Source organism: Globicephala melas, chromosome 16 (assembly GCF_963455315.2).
Source record: "Globicephala melas chromosome 16, mGloMel1.2, whole genome shotgun sequence".
Classification (NCBI taxonomy): domain Eukaryota; kingdom Metazoa; phylum Chordata; class Mammalia; order Artiodactyla; family Delphinidae; genus Globicephala; species Globicephala melas.
In genome coordinates this window covers 17,418,621-17,440,657 of record NC_083329.1, presented here as the reverse complement: position 1 = coordinate 17,440,657, position 22,037 = coordinate 17,418,621, and the positions used below count along the sequence as shown (strand labels likewise).

Below are 22,037 nucleotides of genomic sequence, written 5' to 3'. Positions count from 1 at the left end.
TACTGCCACAAAAACAGACACATAGATCAATGGAACAGGATAGAAAGCCCGGAAATAAACTCAGGTGCTTATGGTCAATTAATCTATGACAAAGGAGGAAAGAATATACAATGGAGAAAAGACAGTCTCTTCAATAACTGGAGCTGGGAAAACTGAACAGCTACATGTAAAAGAATGAAATTAGAACATTCTCAAACACCATATACAAAATTAAACTCAAAATGATTAAAGAACTAAATGTGGGACTGGATACTATAAAACTCCTGGAGGAAAACATAGGCAGAACACTCTGACATAAATCACAGCAATATCTTTTTGGATCCATCTCCTAGAGTAATGGAAAGAAAAGCAAAAATAAACAAGTGGGACGTAATTACACTTAGAAGCTTTTGCATAGCAAAGGAAACCATAAACAAAAAGGCAACCTACAAAATAGGAGAAAATATTTGCAAAGGATACAACCTACAAGGGATTCATTTCCAAAATACAGAAACAGCTTATACAGCTCAATATCAAAAAAATAAACAACCCAATCAAAAAAGGGGCAGAAGACGTAAACAGACATTTCTCCATACAGATGGCCAATAGGCACATGAACAGATGCTCAACATTGCTAATTATTCGAGAAATGAAAATCAAAACTACAATGAGATTTCCTCACACAGGTCAGAATGGCCATCATCAAAAAGTCTACAAATAAATGCAGGAGAGGGTGTGAAGAAAAGAGAACCCTCCTGCACTGTTGGTGGGAATTGGTGCAGCCACTATGGAGGACAGTATGGAAGTTCCTTCAAAAACTAAAACTAAGTTACCATATGATCCAGCAATCCCACTCCTGGGTATATATCCAGAAAAGCTGAAAAAACTAATTCAGAAAGATACATGCACCCCAATGTTCATGGAACCACTATTTACAATAGCCAAGACATGGCAGCAACCTAAGTGTCCATGGACAGATGAATGGATAAAGATGTGGTGTATAAATGCAGTGGAATATCACCCAGCCATAAAAAAGAATGAAATAATGCCATTTGCAGCAACATGGATGGACCTAGAGATTATCATACTAAGTGAAGTCAGACAGAGAAAGATAAGTATCATATGATATCACTAATATGTGGAATCTAAAAAAATGATACAAATGAACTTATTTAAAAAACAGAAATAGGCTCACAGACATAGAAAACAAACATGGTTACCAAAGGGGAAAGAAGCAAGGAAGGATAAATTAGGAATCTGGGATTAATAGATACACACTACTATATATAAAATAGATAAACAAGAACCTACTGTATAGCACAGGGAACTATATTCAATATGTTGTAATAACCTATAATGGAAAAGAATCTAAAAAGAATATATGTGTGTATATATGCATATATTATATAACTGAATATCTATACACACACATATATATAGATATATAGATATAACTGAATCACTGCTGTACACCTGTAACACTGTCAACCAATTATACTTCAATTTAAAAAACATCTCCTAGGGCTTCCCTGGTGGCGCAGTGGTTGAGCGTCCGCCTGCCGATGCAGGGAACGCAGGTTCGTGCCCCAGTCCGGGAAGATCCCACATGCCGTGGAGCGGCTAGGCCTGTGAGCCATGACCGCTGGGCCTGCGCGTCCGGAGCCTGTGCTCCGCAACGCGAGAGGCCACAACAGTGAGAGGCCCGCGTACCGCAAAAAAAAAAAAAAAAAACCAAACGTCTCCTAGAATCCTGTGATCTCAATATGCCATTAATTGGGTAATTTGAGGCAAATATGTATGTCTAAAGACTCATGATTAAAGATGTCGATTTTTCACAAGGCAGTAAAGCAGTTTTTCCATAAGGAACTAAGACAATCCTTTTTCGTCAGCAAAAAGATACTTTGAGTAAAAACTATGATTTATACAGAACATCCATTGATCTTTATTTGATTTGACAAAATCTTCATTATTAAAAGACGGGTAATAAAATCTGAGCTTACATTGAATCTGCAAATTAAGTTCTATAGTATCTAGAATATTACATAAGAAATTTCAGCAGAGGGGGAGAGAGGATAAAAGCATCACATGCAGATGCTCCTGGCAAAGGGGGAACTATATCTGCACGTGAGGTCCATCGTGTGCAGTGCATAAAAAAATCCTAGAGAAAATGCAATCGACTTACTTGGGTGAAGTGTTTTTCCTTTTGGGGAGAGGGAGCGGTGGCATCGAGGTGCAGGAATTCAAAGGTATGTGCAGAATGGCTTCTCCATTTCAAAATGATAATAAAAATATTTAGATCATGGCATTAGGGCACCTTTGAGGAAAAGAACACCTTAACCAGAGTAGACTCATTGCATAATTCTTTAGTAATATGTACAATTTTCAAGTAATGGAGCAGACTTAGAGTAATTTTACTTCAAAAGTGGCTATCTATTTTTCTTCTCGCCCTCTGGGGCTTGATCTGTTTCAGCATCGCAGGGACACTTTTCTACACAGTTTCTAGGGAACCATCCTCTTATTCTTGAAACATCTGAGGGAGAAAATGAAACTGATATGAAAAAGTCAGATATACCGCAATGACATTTGTGAGACCCATTAGTTCTATTACTTCCAATTAATAAGCTTTTAGTTAGACTTTACCACCCCCACCATCTTTTATAAGCACAATATGTGGTTAAAGTTAAATAAGTAAATAAAATTTAAAAAAAAATGTTCCTAACAAGCTAGGAAACAGATATTTCCCAAATTGCATCATCTGGGAAGGAGCTGATGCGGCTCAGGAGAGCCCCAGTGGAGTGGGGGCAACTTGGTGTTCACGTACATGTGTGTGACCATGAAGGAGGATGGCTCTGTCATACTTCATCTGTTCCGGGGGACTATCTCCCTGTAGCCTTTGTGAATTTTCCTTTTAGACTTTCTCTAACTTGTGCACTTCTATATCAAGCTTGCCTAAGCTGTCACATGGGTTAATTTATGATTAACCCAGTGTTTTCAAAAGAGCATCCTGGGTTAATCTTTACTTTAAAAAGGAACAATTCTTAAAAGTAAATAAAAAATCAAGGACACAGTTTCAGTTCATTAGTTTTTATAATAACTTAATAGGACGAGTCATTCAATGGGGGCGCGTATAGCATGGCAGCTTAGTCATAGGCTCTGGAGCCAGACTGCGTGGGCTGGAATCTTGGCTCCATCTGCATTTAGCGTGGCCTTGGGCACGTTGCTTAGCCTCTCCACGTTTCAGTTCCCTCACCAATACCTCGGAGGGCTGTTGGGGACCTGAATACCACAAGTGAAGCATTTCCACAAGTGCCTATTGCATAGTTAAGTATGGGGTGTGATGTTTGCTAATCATTGCAAAGACCCGATAAATACAAGTGTATGGAGAAATAATACAAAGAGCTTCTTTTTGTTGTTTAATGATGTGCCTTCCTATTTAGTTCCCCTAATGCACGTGACGTGACTGTTTATAAAAGTTATTCTTGTAAAATTTGCAGCTATTGCTGGCAGTCTTGTTCTTTAAACACCCCCTTCCACTTTCATACCTTCTTTAATGGAATCATCAAGAATTTTATCTCCATACAACCAGTATCTGAAATATTTAAAAGATTAAAATTAATTTTTTTTTTGGCTAGATGCCAATTTCGTCATTCAAGAAGAAATTCACTACTTTCTGTCACTTACCGTAAGCCTCTTGTGGCTAAAATGAACTCCCCTTTCTGTAGCCTTATCCGAGGCTCTTCAGTGCAGGGGCTCGTGAAGAAGGTTTTGATTCCTCTATTCAAAGGACAGCAGGTACCACTATAATCTTCTATTACTTTATACTGAACCTGTCATCAGTGAGCAGAAGAACAATTTAATATTAACTCATACCTGAGGTTTTTGAAGTTTGAATGTAAACTGTTAAAGGTAGATCCAAAATATGAGGCAAGTCTTTCCCTCCTGGTTCCCTACCTACCCTTTATAGAAGGTAATTAATTGATGCTTCTAATTCTCAGGCTTTTCCTTACCCTTCATTTCAAGCACATGGCTAAGAATGAAATTTTAGAAGCAGTGCTGTCCAGTAGAACTTTCTGCAGTGATAGAAATGTTTTATACTTGTGGTATCCAGTGTGATAGCCGCTAGACACATGTAGCTACTGAACACTTTTAATGTGGCTGGTGCAACCAAGGGACTTAAATTTTAATTTTATTTAAATTAATTTAAATTTAAATAGCCACATGTAGCTAGTGGCCGTTGAATTATTCAGCATCACTGTAAGGACGAGTTTCACACTAGGGAACTATATTGAGGATAATTATCTTCTGACAACATAAATTGACTACATTCCCTCCAAACCTCCAGCACAAACTATTTAAATGAAAACAAAACTAATATGCATTAAATTTCAACAAATGTATTAAGAAATATTAGTTAATAAAAGCTAACAGTTGGTTTTTACTCAAAGGCAATTTTAAAACTACACAGAAGTACAGAGCCTGACAAAAGAAAAAAATTAGTATCATTGCAAAAGAATTACTTACACTTCTGACTCTTTTATCTGCTTTTTGTTTCAACTGTTCTATCTGTTTGGAAGATATAAAAAAAAACAATGAAGTCTCTTATCTCAATGTTTAAAAACAGGCTTTCCTCATTTACTATAGCACAGTGACAGGACAAACTCCCAATTTTCCAACATTTCAAATTGCTGACAATTTAAAGGCCGCCTTTTTTTTTTTTTTTTTTTTTAGCATGGAAAGAAGGCCCTGTGACTAAAAACTGGTACTGAAGTGGGGCCTCCTCAGTGTTCCCTCTCCAATGTCTTTATTCACAGAGCACTCCCTGTGGCCCAGGAATCAGGGAGATGTGCTCTCTGCCCTCAGGGGGCTTCCGGGCTCGTCCCTGAGGTGAAGAGGATACAGAGACTCACTGATTCTTTAGAGAGAGGGCAAACAGACTGCAAAATTCACCAACAATGAGTCTTGATTAAAATTCACCATTTCAACTCCTTTTCTCCACTTATTCAGCAAGTTTATTAAATGTTACTACACTAGATATAGCAGGGGAAATAACCTCTGCCTAGAATCTTGCCAAGTTAAGTTAAAGACATAAGATACAAGAATTAAATAAAGATGAGACCTCATGTGCTAATATGCATTAGTATACGATTAAGTGCCAAATCCAGCTGAGTCTAGAGTGGGGAGGTAAGTCTTTATGGAAGAGAGGGCACTGGAACTGGTCTGAATAATTTCCGATAAACAGGAGCTCATATGACATAGAAAAAACAGTGTTGGGGAGGAGTTAGGTGTCAGGAATGTACCAGGAATTCGCTGAGTAGACTAGGCTGATTGGAAAGGATGATTCCTGCTAGGATGTAGGTGAAAGGTAGCTTTTGGCCAAATTTTATAAAACTAAGTTAAGGAATCTCACAGGTATGGAGAGATAAGGAATGATTTAAATAGAAGGAGGGACATGATACAAGGAGCGCTTTAGAATTAATTTAGATTCATTTGACATACTGAAAAAATTCTTATTACTTATTTTACTACAAAATGCCATTGGAGTTAAGGAGAAGTTAAGGGGAAGAAGGTGAGGCAAAAAGGCAAGACTATCTGAACAAAAATACTCACTGTTAAGCTGTACGGGTGACAGCCTTCTCTTATTGGCCAATCCAGTCCATCTCCTTTGGGGACCCCTGACCACGTAAAAACCTGTTTAAAGTTCTTCCATCTACTTCCCAAATCATAAGGAAAAACAAAGACTTCATCTAGTTGATAATATTGAATTCGATCTTTAGCCTGTGGGTAACAAAGATGTAAGATGGCAGATACATCTGTCTTAAGTGGCTTTTAGTAATATACTATCGAGAACATTTATTCCTCAAATTTGTATCATACCTAAAAATGCTTCCTCCTTGTTGTAACGTTAGAGTACACAGGAGAAATAAACACACTTATCACAATATAGGAAGAATTTGACACACAATACCAACCTTGTATGAGACCATCCAGAAAATGTCTGACAGGAGTTACTCAGGAATACGCCTAAATAAGACCAAATTTAAGCATTCAAAAACATTTATTAAAGGAGTCAGTAACTTTATTCCATGTAGAAAAAGTCCTCAATGTTCTTGCTTGTTCAGCAGAACAAAGGAATCCAGGTGTAAAGAAGACATACTGATAAGGAGGTTTAAGAGAAAACAAGGGTTTATTCAGGATGGAAGGAACCGTTAGGTGGGGTGCACTAGAATGCAATGGCTGCATCCTGGGTGGCAGCAACACCTGTGTGAGTGGCCAGGAAAGGTGTGACGGGGGAGTCATCATTCTATGAAAATTATTATTTTTTAAAGCTAGCAAGTATGTGTAAGAGGTCTTTCAGTTTTATATACCATTACATATGTCTATATACTTATTTATGGAGGCATTTATATGTACATCTTATGCATATATATATATAAATATTCAGGTTTCATAAATTATATTCTAGGCATTTAAATTGTTAGCTTTTACTTAAAGGGATAAACTGGCTTAGAATTTCTGATAGAAATTTCTAAGAAATTTCTTAGAATTTCTGAATTTCCACTGACACCTAGTGGTATAAAGATACACCATTTATTCCTACAATAAGTGTACAAATCCAGTTGATACTTACAGTGTAATAAAATCTGTAATTCTGATACATTTTAATATCAATACAATCATTTATTTGATTTCTACTGAGCAACAGAGCGCCAGTTTTAAAATAACTTCCAGATTTAGCATGGCACTTTATAAAGAGCTTTGGTCATTAGCAAAAAAACACTGTTAATCTAATGTCAACACATTATGCTAACTAGAGATGATACCTTGAAATATTATCAGGGGATAGTATTTTAGGGAAAAGCTTTTGCAGTTACTTATAAAGTGATGTTGATTCAATTAAAATTGTCAAGCTGTAACATGACAACATGTAAGTCCATCCCCACCCAGACAGTAAAGGGTAATTTCTTTTCCCTTTTTAAAAGCAAAAGCTTCAGAGTCTTCAAAATGAATTAAGAGACTCCGAGAATAGAGATCTAGAATATTAAGAAAGAAAAAGTGCTAAGGATGAGAGTAGCTTACAAAAATAACCAAGGCATGGTCTTTAAGAGAAGCACTCAGTGAAGATGGGGGATTCCAGCAATACTGTGTGTTAAAAGGTGACAGAGATGTGCAGTAAGTGCTACAGGAAAACGGTACAGAAGTACTTAACCTAGTCTAGGGAAAGTCAAGGAAGGTTCCTTGGAGGAAGTGACAGCTAAATTAAGTGTTGAGGGACAAGAAATTAGGCAAAAAATAGGGGGAAAGAATATTCTAGGCAGAGGGAACAACATGTGGAAAGATACAGAAGCATAAGATGTGCAAACTATTTGGTATTAGCTGGTATTGAGTGTGAATGGGGTGGGAGGGGTGGAAATGAAGCTGGAGAAGCAGGTAAGAGCAAGATATAAAAGGTTTTATTGATATTACGCTTAAGCTAAGGAGCTTGGACTTAAACCCGTACATCAGTGGTTCCCAAAGTATGCTCTGCATACCTCCTTGAGTCCCCAAGACCTTTCCTTGGAGTTCAACAAAGTCAGACAACTTTCATAATAATACGAAGATGTTATTTGCCTTCTTCATGGTGTTGACATTTGCAACGGTGGGTAAAACTGCTGGCACCTTAAGCAGGAATCAAGACAGTGGCACCAAACTGTATTAATAGGTGCTATATTCTTCACTGCTACACACTCATAATTCAAACAAAACCAAACCAACAAAAAGCCCAGTTTTACATAAAAATTTCTTGATGAAGAAATAAAAATTATTTTTATTAAATCTCAGCCCTCAAGTAGATGTCTTTTTTTTTTAAAGTAGATGTCTTTTTAATATTCTGTGTGACAAAATGGGAAGTACACATAAAGCTTGCCAAAGTGCTTATCTCAAGAAAAACACTTGTTTGAGTTGTGAGCTAACAAAAGCTGTGTAGCCAGCTTTTTTCATATAATGCTATTTTTACATGAAAGGATGAGTAATGTAACAGAAAAACCAAGGTTATTCAGACCTTGGTATTTAGTGGATGTCTTCTCGAAAATGAACAAAGTCAGGCTGTTACTTCATATAAACAACTGAGTATTTGTTGCCAGTGGAAAAAATAAGGCTTTCAAGTGAAAATTGGAATTTGGAAAATTTATGGCCACAACTATGAGCTTGACAGCTTTCCAATATTTGAAGATTTTCCCCATAAAATTGGTAGTGATATAAATGAATGCGGCTTTTAGATATTGTATAATGAAATGTGTCAACATTTAAAAAATCTGTGTAATGCTGTAAACTACTATTTTCCAAATGACCGATGCCTGATGCCCTATGTGGGTACCAGGTCCATTCAAAGAGCAAGATAGATTGATGGATTTAAATACAAAAGAATACAAAGAGTTTACTGATGTAGTTTCAGATCTCACATGCAGCTAACCTCTCAAGAACTAGCACTTGTCAAGCTTTAATGTATTATCAAGGAATATCCACTATTATCTAAAAGACATGTTAAAATACTCCACCCTTTTCTACCTACTTATCTGAGGCTGAATTTTCTTCATATACTTCAATCAAAGCAACATATCTCAACAGATTGAATGCAGAAGTAGATGTGAGAATCCAACTGTCTTCTGTTAAGTCAGATATTAGAGATTTATACAAAAAAAATACCACTTCCTATTTTATTTTGGAAAATTTAATTATTTTTCCCAAAAACATGTTATTTTTATTAACATATAATGGATTTATTGTTATTTTAAAGTGAAATAATAAATATTCAAAGATTTTCTCAGTTAGAAAATATGGCAAATGTCAATAGATATAATACACATTAACAAAAGCTCTTTAGTGTCCTTAACAATTTTTGAGAATGTAAAAGGTCCTGAGACCAAAAAGTTTGAGAACTGCTGCTGTAAATGAAAGCTCACCAGCTGGCTGCCGGGAGGCTAAATATGTCCTATAGGTGTTTTATTTGTCCCACAAAGGCTTTTTGTTTGTTTTTAATCTGAATTGCTTGCCAATGCTTAAAAATAGAAAGGAGGTAACACAGAAATCCAGATCTCTGACTTTTCTTGGGGAAAAAAAAATATATACGATCTCACAATACTGGGTGATTTCCCTGTGGCACAGGATTTCCCTGTGGCACCAATCAGCTTCGTCTGCCGGGCAGCTCTGGCCCACAGACTGGCTCCCCGCATCTAGGTTATCTGCCTGGGCCCTAGTGCATTTGGGTTTACAACCCCTGCTACAGTGATAGTGAGACTCTGAGAAGTTTTAAATAGGGAGTGGGGTAGTCAGATGTACTTTTTATATCAGAATCACAATGGACAGCGTGAAGTATGTACTGGAGGTTGTGAGGTTTGTAACAAGCTAAATGTTATAAGCCCATCTGATGTCTAAAGCCTATGTGATGGCACCTTGGTAGGACAGAAGTTCCTTTCCCAATGGGTTCCCTTCTCCTCTAGTCTGAGAGGAGCCAAAATGGTTTCATGTGTGGCTTAGGCCTCTTCAACAACTCAGTGTGTGAGAGAGCTCTGTGGGAGTCATATTAAACCAGGAATAAATCAAACGGTTCCCATGATCGCCTTTTACATGGCATGCAAATGACGTAAGGAAGCCATTTGGTAGCCAAGTTTTCATTTTGGGGCATTTATTACTTAATCTGGTCTATTAGTTAATCAGTACTTTATCGATATTGAGGAACAATTATAAAATTTACCTTCTCTTCAATCCATGATTCAATAGAAGTTTTGTTTCTGAGAATTATTTTCATCTGGAAATTAAATGATAAATAGTAAAATTTCATAATGTGACTGGTTCATTTAAGATTATAATCTTTACACTAACCCTACGAGGTAGTTTTTATTGTTCCACTCCATAGATGAAGATATCAGGATAACAGAGATTAAGTAACAGAGTGTGGTCCATCTGACTCTTAACCACTGTACATCTTCACATGAATGACTACATTGATCCACAGTCAAATCTGAATCTACTGTTTAAATAAAAAATCATGTTTTATGTACTATCTTCTGAATAGGTTTTTCAGAGTATTAATAAAATATTGATATAATCCATTCAATCAGTATTACATAGATTATGCTATTGAAATCTTTTACCACTATTTTTAATCTTAAATACATGATTAATCTATTTATTACAAGTAACAGTGACTCATTTCAGTCAACCTAGATATTTTGCTTGCTGTAAAAACTGAATATTTTCAGTCCTGATTCTATTTTTTGATCTTCCTAGCTATGGCAATTCCATTTATGTAGGTTTTTACACCACAGGATTTTAGTTTATTTCTAATATGATTCTTAATTCTAGGGATCGGGGAAAATTTTTCAAAGAATTTGATCCCAGGCTAGTAGAAAATGTGAACTATAACCAAAACCAGGTTATTTTAAAACCAAGAGTTCAAAAAGGGTTGGGTGATGCATCAGGGCCCGCAAGCCCAGCATTTCTAATTCTATATGTCCTGCAATTCTTTGAAGTCTCGATGTGCCTTCATGGAGACAGTGTGACACAGTAAGAACAAACTTGGACTGGGAGTCCTTATCATATTCCAAGGGCCTAGCACAATACCTGGTCCACAATGGGCCTTCAATGAATGAATAAACTAATTAAGCAAATGAAATGAGTCATAAGAACTATTTTTTGATCCGTTCAGGGCCACATCCTCCTTCTCTGTGTTCTCACTGCACTCTGTACATAAATCTATGCTATACACATGACCCTGTATTAGTTAACTCTTCACCACTCATTGTGAGTTCCCTAATGGCAGGAACCCTTCATTTTCATTCTTGTAGCCTCAGTAATTAGCAAAGTGATTCATCACAGAGTAGACATTAAATAGCACCTATATTACAGGGTTGTTATGGAGATTAAATGAGCTGACACATGTAAAAAGCCTAAAACAGCACTCAATAAATGTTAGCTATGTTATTATGATTTTGATTTAATATATGCTACTATAAAACAATAACAATTATGTTCATTGAATATATGTTTACTGAATACATGAATGGATGATCTTGGCTATGTCACTTAACCTTCCTGTGACTTAATTACTAATCTGTAAGGAAGGGAAAATAATACTCCTCTTCGACCTCTTTTGGGGTTGATGTGAAGATCAAGAGAGACGGTGAGAAGAGCTTTCTCAAGTATAAAATGCTATATAACTCTAAGTTAGTATTTTTAAAATTAAATCAATAACCTAGAAATTCTGGCAAAGTCACTTCAAAATTATCTGACTAGTAGAAGATTAAATTAATCACCTAGATGGAATACATAACAATAATCTCCATTTCACACTGCATACTTAAATGGAAGCTTTATCTCTTTCTCTTTACAAGTGGCCCCAATAACTTGACAACTTTAGCTAGAGGTAATAGAGGAACTTACCTGGATAAAAAACAACATCCCAACAGCTATGGTTGTTCCTAAAGCTAATCCCAAGGCAAACAAGGTGGCAGCAAATGCAGCTAATCCGAACGGAATAATCGGAAGAGGATCTCTCCGGGCTGCACTCATATCAATCTTTACCGTGTTCCACCCAAAGGAGAGCTATAAACAATAACAACAACACACAGTCATACTCTACCATTTAAAAGAACTTGGTCAAAAAGATCAACAAATGACAACTTGACACTGTGGCCAAAGCAAACAGAGCTGTTTCTAATCAATACTGTGGTTTGAACTCATACTGATATGCACGATATCATTCTTCAGTATTCTAAAACGTTTTTTGTTTGTTTGTTATTGTTCCCTCAGAAAGTGTTAGGTAGACCACACAAACATTACTACGCATGAACACCACCAATCTAAGCTGTAACTGCGTCTCCCATCCTCTCCTTGTTTTCCTCTATTTACAGTGATTTCCACAGCGACAAACATAGCCTAGCATTCAGTGGTTTCTTCCCTCATGTTCCACAACGAGAGGTTTAAAAACTAGCAAAATGTAGGCCAAATATGGCCTGCCGATGTGTACTGCCTGGCCTACAAAATGTTTTAAAATATTCAGTTAGGTACCAACATTTAGAAATTTAGTGATTTAGAAATCAGATTTCACATAAAAAGTCCAGATTTTCAGATTTTTCTTGAAAAACCGGATGATCTGACATCACCAGGCTGGATTTCCAAACATCAAGAACTGGCTGAAGTCAAACATGGGCTGTTCCCCGTGTGAAGGACCTGTGTTTTCCAGCTTACCACATCCCACCAGGCCTGTTTCCCTCACTGACCCTCCAGCCCTCTTTAGGGGCCTCAATTTGTGACGACTGAACTTTATCTCATGACTACTCGCCCATAAATCAACTCAATCAGTTGCACCGTATCTTAGAACGTGCACCTGCTCTGTGAGCCACGTTCCAGGACACTGGATTTAGAAATGAACAAAAGAACTACAACTGGCCACAGGATCGAATGGAAACAGAAAGCACTAGTATAGCCTTTTTTCTCCCTCTTCTGCCTTTTCCTCTAACTATTCTTTACCACAGCTACCAAGTTTGAAGTCCAGTAAGTTATACATAGTACTAAAATAATTGTCAACGTCAACTAGAGCATATAAGGTGAGTTTCCAGAACAAAATAATCTTTCCTCATCTTAAAAACTGTTTTACTGCTTTTTTAAAAGGAGTCCTTATTGAGGATTATAAAGTTACAAAGTTCTATTTCCCCACCTAAATTGTAGAAAGCATATTTCCAAAAGGAACTTCTTAAATAATCTTAATAACTACTATTTAAGCTGGCATGATTTTATAACATTTTCTTACCCGATTATAAAGCTGTGTATACATTGTCATAACAAAAATAAAGGCAGCATGAATACAACCCAGTGGTGCTAAAAGGAGAAACAGTGTGAACGAAGCATGATTTTGATAACCACAGCAGTTGTTGATCCAAGGACAGTGATGGTCCATCTTCATCACACACCTAACAAGAAAAATTTACATAAAATGTGAGGCAGAAAATCCTGTCTACTTTAAATAACTTTGGTCTTCAAAAGATCAAGCACATCGGAATCTAGCATGTCCACGCATGGTCACAGAGAAATTATACTTCATGGAACACAAAGAAAAATCTTTATGAGTTTTTAAACAGTGACTTCTTTTAAATTTTAAACAACACAAGAAAGGGCAGGCTTTGTAACAGCATCTGAGGAAAAGATGTCTGCTACAAGTGACTTTGTTTAAAGAAGTCTGGAGGCCCGCTGAGAGGTTCATTATAAAGAAATGAGCATAGTTCCTGGTTTTCCTCTAGCTCTGAAATGCAGTGACTGAAGTGGAAAACAACAGAGACTGAACAAAATTACTTATAAATCTCCACTGGGGTTGATGGGACCTAGCAGACGCTTGTAACTTCCTTCCTTCCTGCTCATATTCTTTAGATGTGGAGTCTCTAAGCTAAGCAAGCTAACTCCGGAATATAAGATGTGGTTTAATAAGCAAAGTCTTACTCTGTTTCCCTTCCTTGAGGCTGCTAGAAGAAAATTTTCTTGCCTCAAACTAAACTTTATTTGCCCCTCCAATGGTCCCCATAAACCTCAGCATTCTCATCATAAATTTCTTATTTATCACTGGACATAGGCGTTCATTAAAAAAGGTTCTAGCTTAATTCACATTTTTCATAGTGATTCTGTTTTCTTCCAATTAAGTTTTGTATATAAAACACCTGTGATAATAGGCACCTGGATTCATTTATTAGATCTGTATAAAGTGTAAATGTTAGTCAACTAAATAATGGAAAAAGCAGGTCTCATTTATAATTTAGACTCAGAACAATTCTAAGGCTAGTCAAGATGACAGTCGAGAATTAATCCTGATTTATGAAAACAACCTAACGGTGTAACTTTTTACCCTGCTGTTGGCAAGGCAAGAAGCAAAGTAAACCTGTACTTTTCTAGAAAACTCTTTTCACTTATAACAAAAAAGAGTAATACTTATCAAAATTGACAATTTAAAAGTAAAATGAAGATTATGACACTTAATTATTTTGACATTATTTATCAAGTAGCCACCTTGCAGAAAATAAAACTAGGATTGATGTGGTAGAAAGAGTAACAGAAGACCAGTAATCAAGTTGATCAATCCCCAATGAATAGCAAAGACAGTACCTGTTACACTTTCTGCAATGATGTGACCGTGGTGCCTTGTATGCTTGGCAGACTTTACAATATTGGAGGTACATGCTATCCTGAGAATTTTCCTTGGCAGCAAAATAGAAACAAAACATAAACTTCTGGGTAATTGGAAAAGTGATGTTGCTGTTACCAGAAATTCACTATTTAAACATATTTTAACTCAAATATAATGGCTGAAAATGCAAGTTAAAATTCAAATTCCATCCTTTCCCCATCTCCCATAAAAGAAAATCAAACCATAATATTTATTCATAAGGCGTGACTTGTTATTACCAGGCTGTCTGTTATTTCTGAATACTTTATGGTTTAAAACAGTAGTTTCTAAAGAGTTTTTCTCAGTTATAAGGGATGTTAATATGTTACATGAAAAAAGATCCTAGAGCCAAACCACACTGTAGAATTATGAGGTGAATGATATGCAGTGTTTCCTAGAAACTTATGCACTCATCACCACCCTTCCATTTTTTTTTTTTTTTAAAGCAGAAGTATTTAATGAAATTGCTTTGGGAAATACTAATTTAGATCCATACTTTCAAACCAGTATAAAATAAAGTCTTTGAGCTCTAAATAATCGGTGATTAGAATAATACACTTAGTCTCTACCAAAGCAAAGAGCAGGCTGTGTTTGATCTTATTGGTTGGCAGATAAGGCAAAAACTAAACATATGATTATCATGAGGGTTCACCATCTTAAGGAATCTTTTTCTTACCGGTTTCCACCCCAGAGGGACGAAGCCAGGACCAACAAACATGGCATTGAAGTAATTATAAAGAATCATGACAGTCCAATTTATCAACATGATGAAGTTCATGCTTCCTCCAGTGGTATGTAAAGGCCAATACCACAACACAGAGTCAATCATGGCCATGGTAGAACATATTGCTATAACACCAAGGGCTATAATGGGACCCCAGTGACAAAGTCTCTTTACTTCTTGTAGATTTTCAAACTTGATAACTGAGCAGAATGTACCCATTTTGGTGAGGAAGAACTCGTTCCTGTTTTTAAAGAACTATAGATTTCCTTTTTCTGTGCATACATTTCCATGTGCCACAAGTCCACGTGTGTTCCTTAATTGTCATGCCTTCACATTGTGGGATGTTAATGCAGATTATGCCATGTTCACTGTTACACACTCTTTATGTTTTCTAGGAGAATCCAGTACCTTGGTTTGAAATCCAATCTAAAGAAACAAAATAAGAAAGTTCGGTAAGACATTTTACTATGTACTGTATTTGTTAATTCCAATAATCACCTAAACAAAAGCAGCTCACAAGTACTTTACTATGGAATGAGTACCTCATCAAACGTCAAAAAGAACTATTTTCGTCGTATCCAAACTTTCCTCATGTCTGAATAGCACCTAAACTGGACACGTGATTGTAAAATGGTTGTTTTTATTCTTTTGTTCCCAACTTGTCAGAGGACTGTGTCTATGCAACCGTTTAGTAAATGGTTTGAGGAGACGAAGAATTTTAGAGCTGGGAAGGAGGGCCTTAGGGTTGGCCTAATCCAGCTTCCTTCTTCATAGAAAAGAAAATGGCTTGGAGAGGCTGAGTGAGTAAACCACGGCGGTAACTCAACAGAAGCCAAGTCATCAAACTCCCTCTATGGAGTTCTAAACTGCCTCTTACCCAGTCTCGAATTACATAAAGTATGATCCAGACATGGTCTACACCATTTGCCTGCGGTTGCCCCCCAAACACTAACTTAAGGGTCTATTTGTGTCAAAGTAAAGAAGCGGGAGGGTGAAAGCAAAGAGACTGCAAGGAAGGGAGGGGAGAGATAAGTGTGTGTGAACTCAGGATCGGAGGTGTATATGAGAAGGAACATGATGAGAATATTTGAGGAAAAAAAAAAAAAAAAAGAAGAAGAAGAAGTGTCTCCCGGAGCGAGGGACGGGGAAGTCAGGACGGCGAGCGCCGGGAAGATCTGTAGAAGGGTATTTCGGACTGGACTGGAGTGAGTCAAGGGAAGAAGACCAGAGGAACAGAGTAACAAAGACTTCCATGCAACAGATGCCGCTGCCTTGTGCCTCAATTTCCCGCCCGTGTCATGGAGCAGAGCGCTTAGAAATCCTCACTCAGGGGAAGAACATCTTGATAAGAGTGGTTGGTCTCAACACTCTGGAGACTCTGGCCTCACTCGGGTGGAGCGAAGACCGCCAAAATCATGGTTACGTCCCGTGCTTTGACTCCCACCTCGGTCTGGTCCTCAGTGCCCGCTCTTTGGCCATCGCATTTCCGGGGCGGCTCGGGCTCACCCGGAGCAGGTTTTCTCAGGCTCGGATAACTCCGTCATGGGTACCCCAGCCGAGCGCAAGTAGAAAGTAAATCCTGTGTGCTAGAGGCCGGAGTTCGGCACCAGCCTCCACCCTCGCGTTGTTCCGCCATCGGCCTCGCCGCAGCTCTCCCGCTCAGGCTCAGTGCGCAGACTCCGTGACAGCCACTTCCGGGAGGTTCGCCGCATCAAACTTCCCCCCTGGAAACAAGCCCCTCTGACTTGTAGCTTGGGGAGCCGGAGCCGCTTTCCAAAACGTGGAGGGGCAAAAAATGCTTTCGGTGATTCCCGAGAACCCGCATATTTTTTAAGCTTTTGGGGGCACTAACTGAAGGGCTTTTCCTTAGCGAATTTCTTAATCTTGAAGCCCGAACGGAAAATAAAAAGCGCACCCAGCCCAACTTCCGGAGGACCAAGATCACGAAGAACAACCAGGAAGCGGCCTGGCTGGGAGCTACCCCGGCTTCTCCGCTCCGCTCTCTAGGGAGCTTCCCGCGTTCCTACACCGTCTTTTCCTGCCCCGCGTAGCCCCAGCCCTGACCTAGGCTCCGGCCCGGGCCGGCCAATCCGGAGCCGCCATGTCGTCCGACTTCGAAGGCTACGAGCAGGACTTCGCGGTGCTCACTGCAGAGATCACCAATAAGATTGCGAGGGTCCCCCGACTCCCGCCTGGTAAGAGCCCTGCCCAGGCTGGGCGGGGGTGGCCCGGAGAGCCAGGAGGCTTGGGCAGTGGGCGATGGAACGACACCTGAATAAATGTGTCTCTGGGGAGCGAGCCTGGAGGCAGGTGGTGTTGGGGCCTCCCAGAGGGATGCTTGAGGTTGGTTGAGGGTAAGGGGAGAATCTAAGCTGGGTTGTGGGGTGCAGTGTAAAGAGCCTTTGGCTTCTGAGCCATCTGGGCTCTAATCTGGACTCCGCTGCCTTGTGACTCGTATAACCTTGGGAACGTTTCTCTGAGTCTTAGTTTTGGCTGGGTTTTGTTTGAGAAATATAGAGATGTGAGAGTATCCAAAGAGAATCAGTGAACGTACCCAGATCATGAGTGTGCATCATACAGTAACGTTGTCTTGTTAGTAATGATATTATTATAGGCAGCAAAGCAGTGTTAAGAGCCATAGTACCCGGATTCAAATCCCTGCTCTGCCACTTAGAAGTTGTTGTATTTAGGCAAGTTTCTTAATCTCTCTCAACTTTCCTTCTTGGTAAAATGGAGAGAATTGTGCGTCTCTCATAGGGTTTTTGTGAAGATTAAATGACAACATATGTAAAGCCCTTTCTTGGTGTTAGCTGCTGTAATCATTAGTATCTTTCATACCCCCATCCCCATTTATTATTTTTCATCCTTCCTGGGGATCCATAACCCAGTGTTGTGTAAAACTTGGTACAGGATAATTTTTCTCACTTTTAAAATTCCACCATTTTCATCCAGAAGAGTTTTGTTTTTGTGTTCTAGCACAACTCATTTTCGATACTGGGCTGTCAGTTATGTGAAGGTGGGAGCTGTGTTTGATTTCCTTGGCATTTACTTAGAACGGGCTCAGGAAAATGTTTTAAGTGAATGAACAGATACATAAATATGATGTCTTGTGACTTTTGTCTGTAGGACATTGTTTTAGGATTTATTTTTCTCTCAATACAGATTTAATTTGAGTATTTACTTGCAGAAAAGATTGTGGCTGTGGTGCTCAGTTTTGTTAGTGAAATTGAACCATCTACCTTCGCTCTATGGTGTAAAGTATAGGAAAAGGAGTGCTCATTGATCTGTGAACTGGTGGGCAACTTCCTTGCCCCACCTTGTTAGTCAATCCTTGATGCCAGCAGCAATTTCTCCTGGACTGAAGTTGTCATTCCTCTTTCCCTTTCCCTACCTCCCCCCAAACTTTTGTGTTTGTAAATAATTTTCTTCCTTTCTTTGTTTTTCTTTTTTTTAATATATAAATTTATTTATTTAGTTAGTTAGTTATGGCTCCGTTGGGTCTTCGTTGCTGCACGCGGGCTTTCTCTGGTTGCGGTGAGCGGGGGCTGCTCTTCATTGCGGTACGCTGGCTTCTCATTGCGGAGCACTGGCTCTAGGCACGTGAGCTTCAGTAGTTGTGGCACGTGGGCTCAGTAGCTGTGGCGCACGGGCTTAGTTGCTCCACAGCATGTGGGATCTTCCCGGACCAGGGATCGAACCCATGTCCCCTGCATTGGCAGGCAGATTCTTAACCACTGCGCCACCAGGGAAGTCCCCTCTTTGTTTTTCTTACCCCCACCTATTTTCTATTAATAGGGACATTTGCTTCAAGCCAGGTTCTCTGAATTTACACCCCACTCATCTCCTGAAGTCCCAGTTAGTTCTGGAGGAGGTGGAGGATGGTGTCTTAAAGAGGTGTACGAGTCCAAGTGAGGGAACAAGGGGAGAGAACCAAGGTAGCATATACCACCAGGCTTTGCTGCCTTGGAGATTTTTGTGGCGAATTGGCTGATGGCCTCATCACTTCATGATACATCACCTCGCCTCAACTCTTCATTTCTGCTTTCCTCCACTGCCCAATATCATCTTGATTTTTGTTGTCATTGTTGTTGGAGACTACTTCCTTTGACTTCAGTCCCAGAGCCTCAGAATATCAGGATTTGTGGTTTCTGTGGGATTTTTGCTCATTTTTAATTGTGATAGTTTTAGCTGAGGAAACATTTTTTTGTTTGGGCTAATAGGTTTTGTACTGGGAAGCTATTCTATAAAGTAACAAAATCATTCCTGGGTGCAAAGTTGTAACAGCCAATTCCAAGAAAACAGATTTGTTACAATCGATTTTTTTTCTTACCTTTATATTTTAATGTAACCATTCTTACCACATAGAAGGAAACCTTTGAATTAAGTACCTTAAAAATAAAAGTCTTGACTCTCTGTAGGTACAGTATAATGTAATGCCCAAACACAGCAGCTACATGAGAATTGAGAGGAGACTGTATAACTGGCACTGGAAAAATGCTTACTGACTTGAATAATTAAATGCTAGTAATTCTTGAAAATGCTGTGGTTTCCCTCTTAATAATTACTTGTACTTGCTCATTTTATAATGTTTCTAGTTGATAAATAGAGAAAGATGAAAAATATATCTGTGTAGTTATGAATTTCAGATGTATATCTGTGGACTAACAAATTAATATGTACAACCATGGCGAAAACCAGTATGAATAAAAGTAATTATAATCTCTTCCTGGCATCTTTGGTAGTTGACCCAGAATTTACCTGAGTTAAGAAGGTTAAAAATTGGAGCAAAATTTTCAGCCAAAGCAGTTTGTTCCCCCAAATATTAACTTACTGAAATGGAAGTGGAGTAGGTAGGATTAATTGCAACTAAGTGTGCAATATACAATGTGCTACCTCTGCTGTGCATGCACAGTGTATTAAAGTGTTACTTCCAAAGAGAACAGAAAAGATTGAAATTTTAAAACTTTATTTTAGAAAAGAAATTCGATTATTCTGTGATACATTTTAAACAATAAAAAAAACTTTCCTGTTAGACTAAAGTGTTTGAATTTTATGTAGTTTTAGTAATTGGACTAATGAGATAGATCAGTCCCTTCTTAAGTAATATTCTTATGGCACTGTATTCAAACTTTGATTTTAATGATTAGTATTCTGTGGTAAAGTCAGGACAATGGATGAGTGGAAACCATTGCTAATACTAATTGTGACACTCCTTTTCCTCTGATGATGAATCCTAAGTGGGGGGATACTTCGTAGGGGCAGAGGTTCTGTTACTCAGGCAGGCTTCCTGAAGGATCTTAAACAAAATGTTCCTTTGCAATTAGTTGCTTACCTCACCATGAACAGAGAGATAAATGGTCTGTTGTGAAGCCTATCATTTTGTAGATATAGTCAGAAATACCAAGAAAGGCATTATGGCAAATTGATTACAGTTCACACATGGCATCAGATCTGTTTAGAATCCCAGCTCTGCTTTACTAGATGTGCAGTCTTGAGCAAGTTGCCTAGCCTAAGCCTGTCTCCTCTACCTGGAAAATCGGGGGTAGGGGATAATAGTTTCAACCTTACAGTGTTGTAAAAATCAAATGAAACAAAGCATATAACACCCTATCACACTTTTTTTTCTCCCCAGAGAAAGTACATGATAAATTAGCCACTAGTGATACTGCTGCTGGTGAAGACAACAGCTGTAGGGTTAGTCAGGACCCAGCTTCTCAGACTTTGTGATGTTAGTTGAACTCTTAAAGGAACCTTGGACCTCAATTTTGCTTCCTTTCTGTGCTAGAGTTGGGTGAATCTCTCTTGATGAACACCTACATTTGCGGGGAGATGAGTGATTAGGGACTTGGGGATGTGCACGTGGAATGGGGCTTTGAATTCAGGATATCAAAGAGAGAGTCAGGGAGAGAACTGGAAGTGGTGGGGCAAGACAGGTGTCCTTTCTGGAAGGAAATGCTTCAGTCTAACTGATTGGTTATGCCAAGCCCTGAAGGCTTTTGGACACCATCTAGACATGGCCATGTATGGAAGAAGCCATAGCATTGTTCCATGATTCTCTCTTGCCTTTGCAAAGTGGTTGTAATCAGAGGATTCAGAAAAATCTGCTTTTATTTATGAACACTGTGGTTTGCTTAAAACGTATGTGGCTCTGGAGCTGTAATGTTGATGTGTAGCTACTGAGTGCTTGAAATGCGGTTGTTGCCACATAGTGAAATGATAGTGTTTTGGATATATTGAGTTAAATATTATTAAAACTAAAAAAATGTATATATTAAAATGAATTTCTCTTGTTCCTTTTTACTTTTTGAAATGTGGCTACTAGAAAATTTTAAATTACGTTATGTGACTTGCATGCATTACATTTCTATTGTTCTATAAAATTAGAGTTGAAGAGATGGTTCCAGAACTAATTCAGGAACTCAGGTACAGAGTGAGCTGAAGTAGAGTGGGTAGGACTTGAGTTACGCATATACACACACGCACACATACCCACACTCAACCTAAGTAATAACTTCATTGATTAAAAAAAAAAACTTTTAATTTTAGAACAGGTTTAGATTTACAGGAAAATCACAAAGATAATACAGAGAATCCTTATATACTCCATGCCCAGTTTCCTCTATTGTTAACATCTTACATTAATATGATACATTTGTTGCAGCCAGTGAACCCATATTGATACTTATTATTAACTGAAGTCCATACTTTATTCAGATTTCCTTAGTTTTTTACCTAATGTCCTTTTACTATTCTAGGACCCAATTCAGGGTATTACGGAACATTTAGTAGTCATGGCTCCTCAGGTTCCTCTTAGTTGTGACAGTTTCACAGCCCTTTCCTTATTTTTGATGACTTTACAGTTTAGAGGAGTACTGATCAGATATTTTATAGAATGTTCCTCAGTTGGAATTGGCCTGATGTTTTTCTCATCATCAGACTCGGGTTATAGGTTTTTGAGAGGAGGACCACGGAGGTTAAGCACCATTTTCATCACATCACATCACATCAGGAGTACACACTGTAAGGTAACTTAGCACTCCTGATGTTAACTTTGATCACCTGGCTGAGGTATTATTTGTCAGGTTTCTCCACTATAAAGTTACTCTTTTCCTCCTTTCCATACTGTTTGGAAGGAAACCATAGGCA

At 38.4% G+C, this 22,037-nt stretch overlaps 2 protein-coding genes across 8 annotated transcripts in view; one reads left to right on the top strand and one right to left on the bottom strand.

Annotated features, from left to right (window-relative positions):
• Positions 1-1,576: 1,576 nt before the first annotated feature.
• On the bottom strand, positions 1,577-16,554 carry ZDHHC6 (zinc finger DHHC-type palmitoyltransferase 6). 3 transcript variants are annotated; one of them, XM_030842523.2, is made up of 11 exons: positions 16,336-16,554; positions 14,844-15,317; positions 14,107-14,198; positions 12,767-12,926; positions 11,398-11,559; positions 9,710-9,763; positions 5,587-5,754; positions 4,501-4,542; positions 3,661-3,806; positions 3,522-3,568; positions 1,879-2,527 (listed from the first exon to the last, which is right to left on the bottom strand). In XM_030842523.2, the coding sequence occupies exons 2-11, from the start codon at positions 15,108-15,110 to the stop codon at positions 2,406-2,408; spliced, it is 1,260 nt and encodes a 419-aa protein (XP_030698383.1). In that variant the 5' UTR covers positions 15,111-15,317; positions 16,336-16,554; the 3' UTR covers positions 1,879-2,405. The 3 variants fall into 3 exon arrangements, with proteins under 3 accessions (XP_030698385.1, XP_030698383.1, XP_030698384.1); XM_030842524.2 differs by having other exon boundaries at positions 1,879-2,509; XM_030842525.3 differs by lacking the exon at positions 16,336-16,554 and having other exon boundaries at positions 1,577-2,509; positions 12,767-12,834; positions 14,844-15,023.
• A 187-nt stretch (positions 16,555-16,741) lies between these two features.
• Positions 16,742-22,037, top strand: part of VTI1A (vesicle transport through interaction with t-SNAREs 1A) — a 374,916-nt gene continuing 369,620 nt past the window's right edge. The window contains exon 1 of one of the 5 annotated variants that reach the window (XM_030842459.3): positions 16,742-17,086. In XM_030842459.3, coding sequence (XP_030698319.1) covers positions 16,993-17,086 — 94 coding nt within the window. In that variant the 5' untranslated portion in view covers positions 16,742-16,992. The remainder of the gene's footprint in view (positions 17,087-22,037) is intronic. The other 4 variants (XM_060286183.2, XM_030842458.3, XM_030842451.3 and 1 more) reach the window with 4 other exon arrangements.

What these genes read in the sequence shown, in the direction of transcription:
- ZDHHC6 (XM_030842523.2), bottom strand. Translation starts at nt 15,110, where the DNA reads ATGGGTACATTCTGCTCAGTTATCAAGTTTGAAAATCTACAAGAAGTA. An exon ending in TCCCTCTGGGGTGGAAACCG is followed by an intron (nt 14,199 to 14,843) that starts GTAAGAAAAAGA and finishes TTTGCTGCCAAG; the next exon opens with GAAAATTCTCAGGATAGCAT. An exon ending in TTAGCCACAAGAGGCTTACG is followed by an intron (nt 3,569 to 3,660) that starts GTAAGTGACAGA and finishes TAAATATTTCAG; the next exon opens with ATACTGGTTGTATGGAGATA.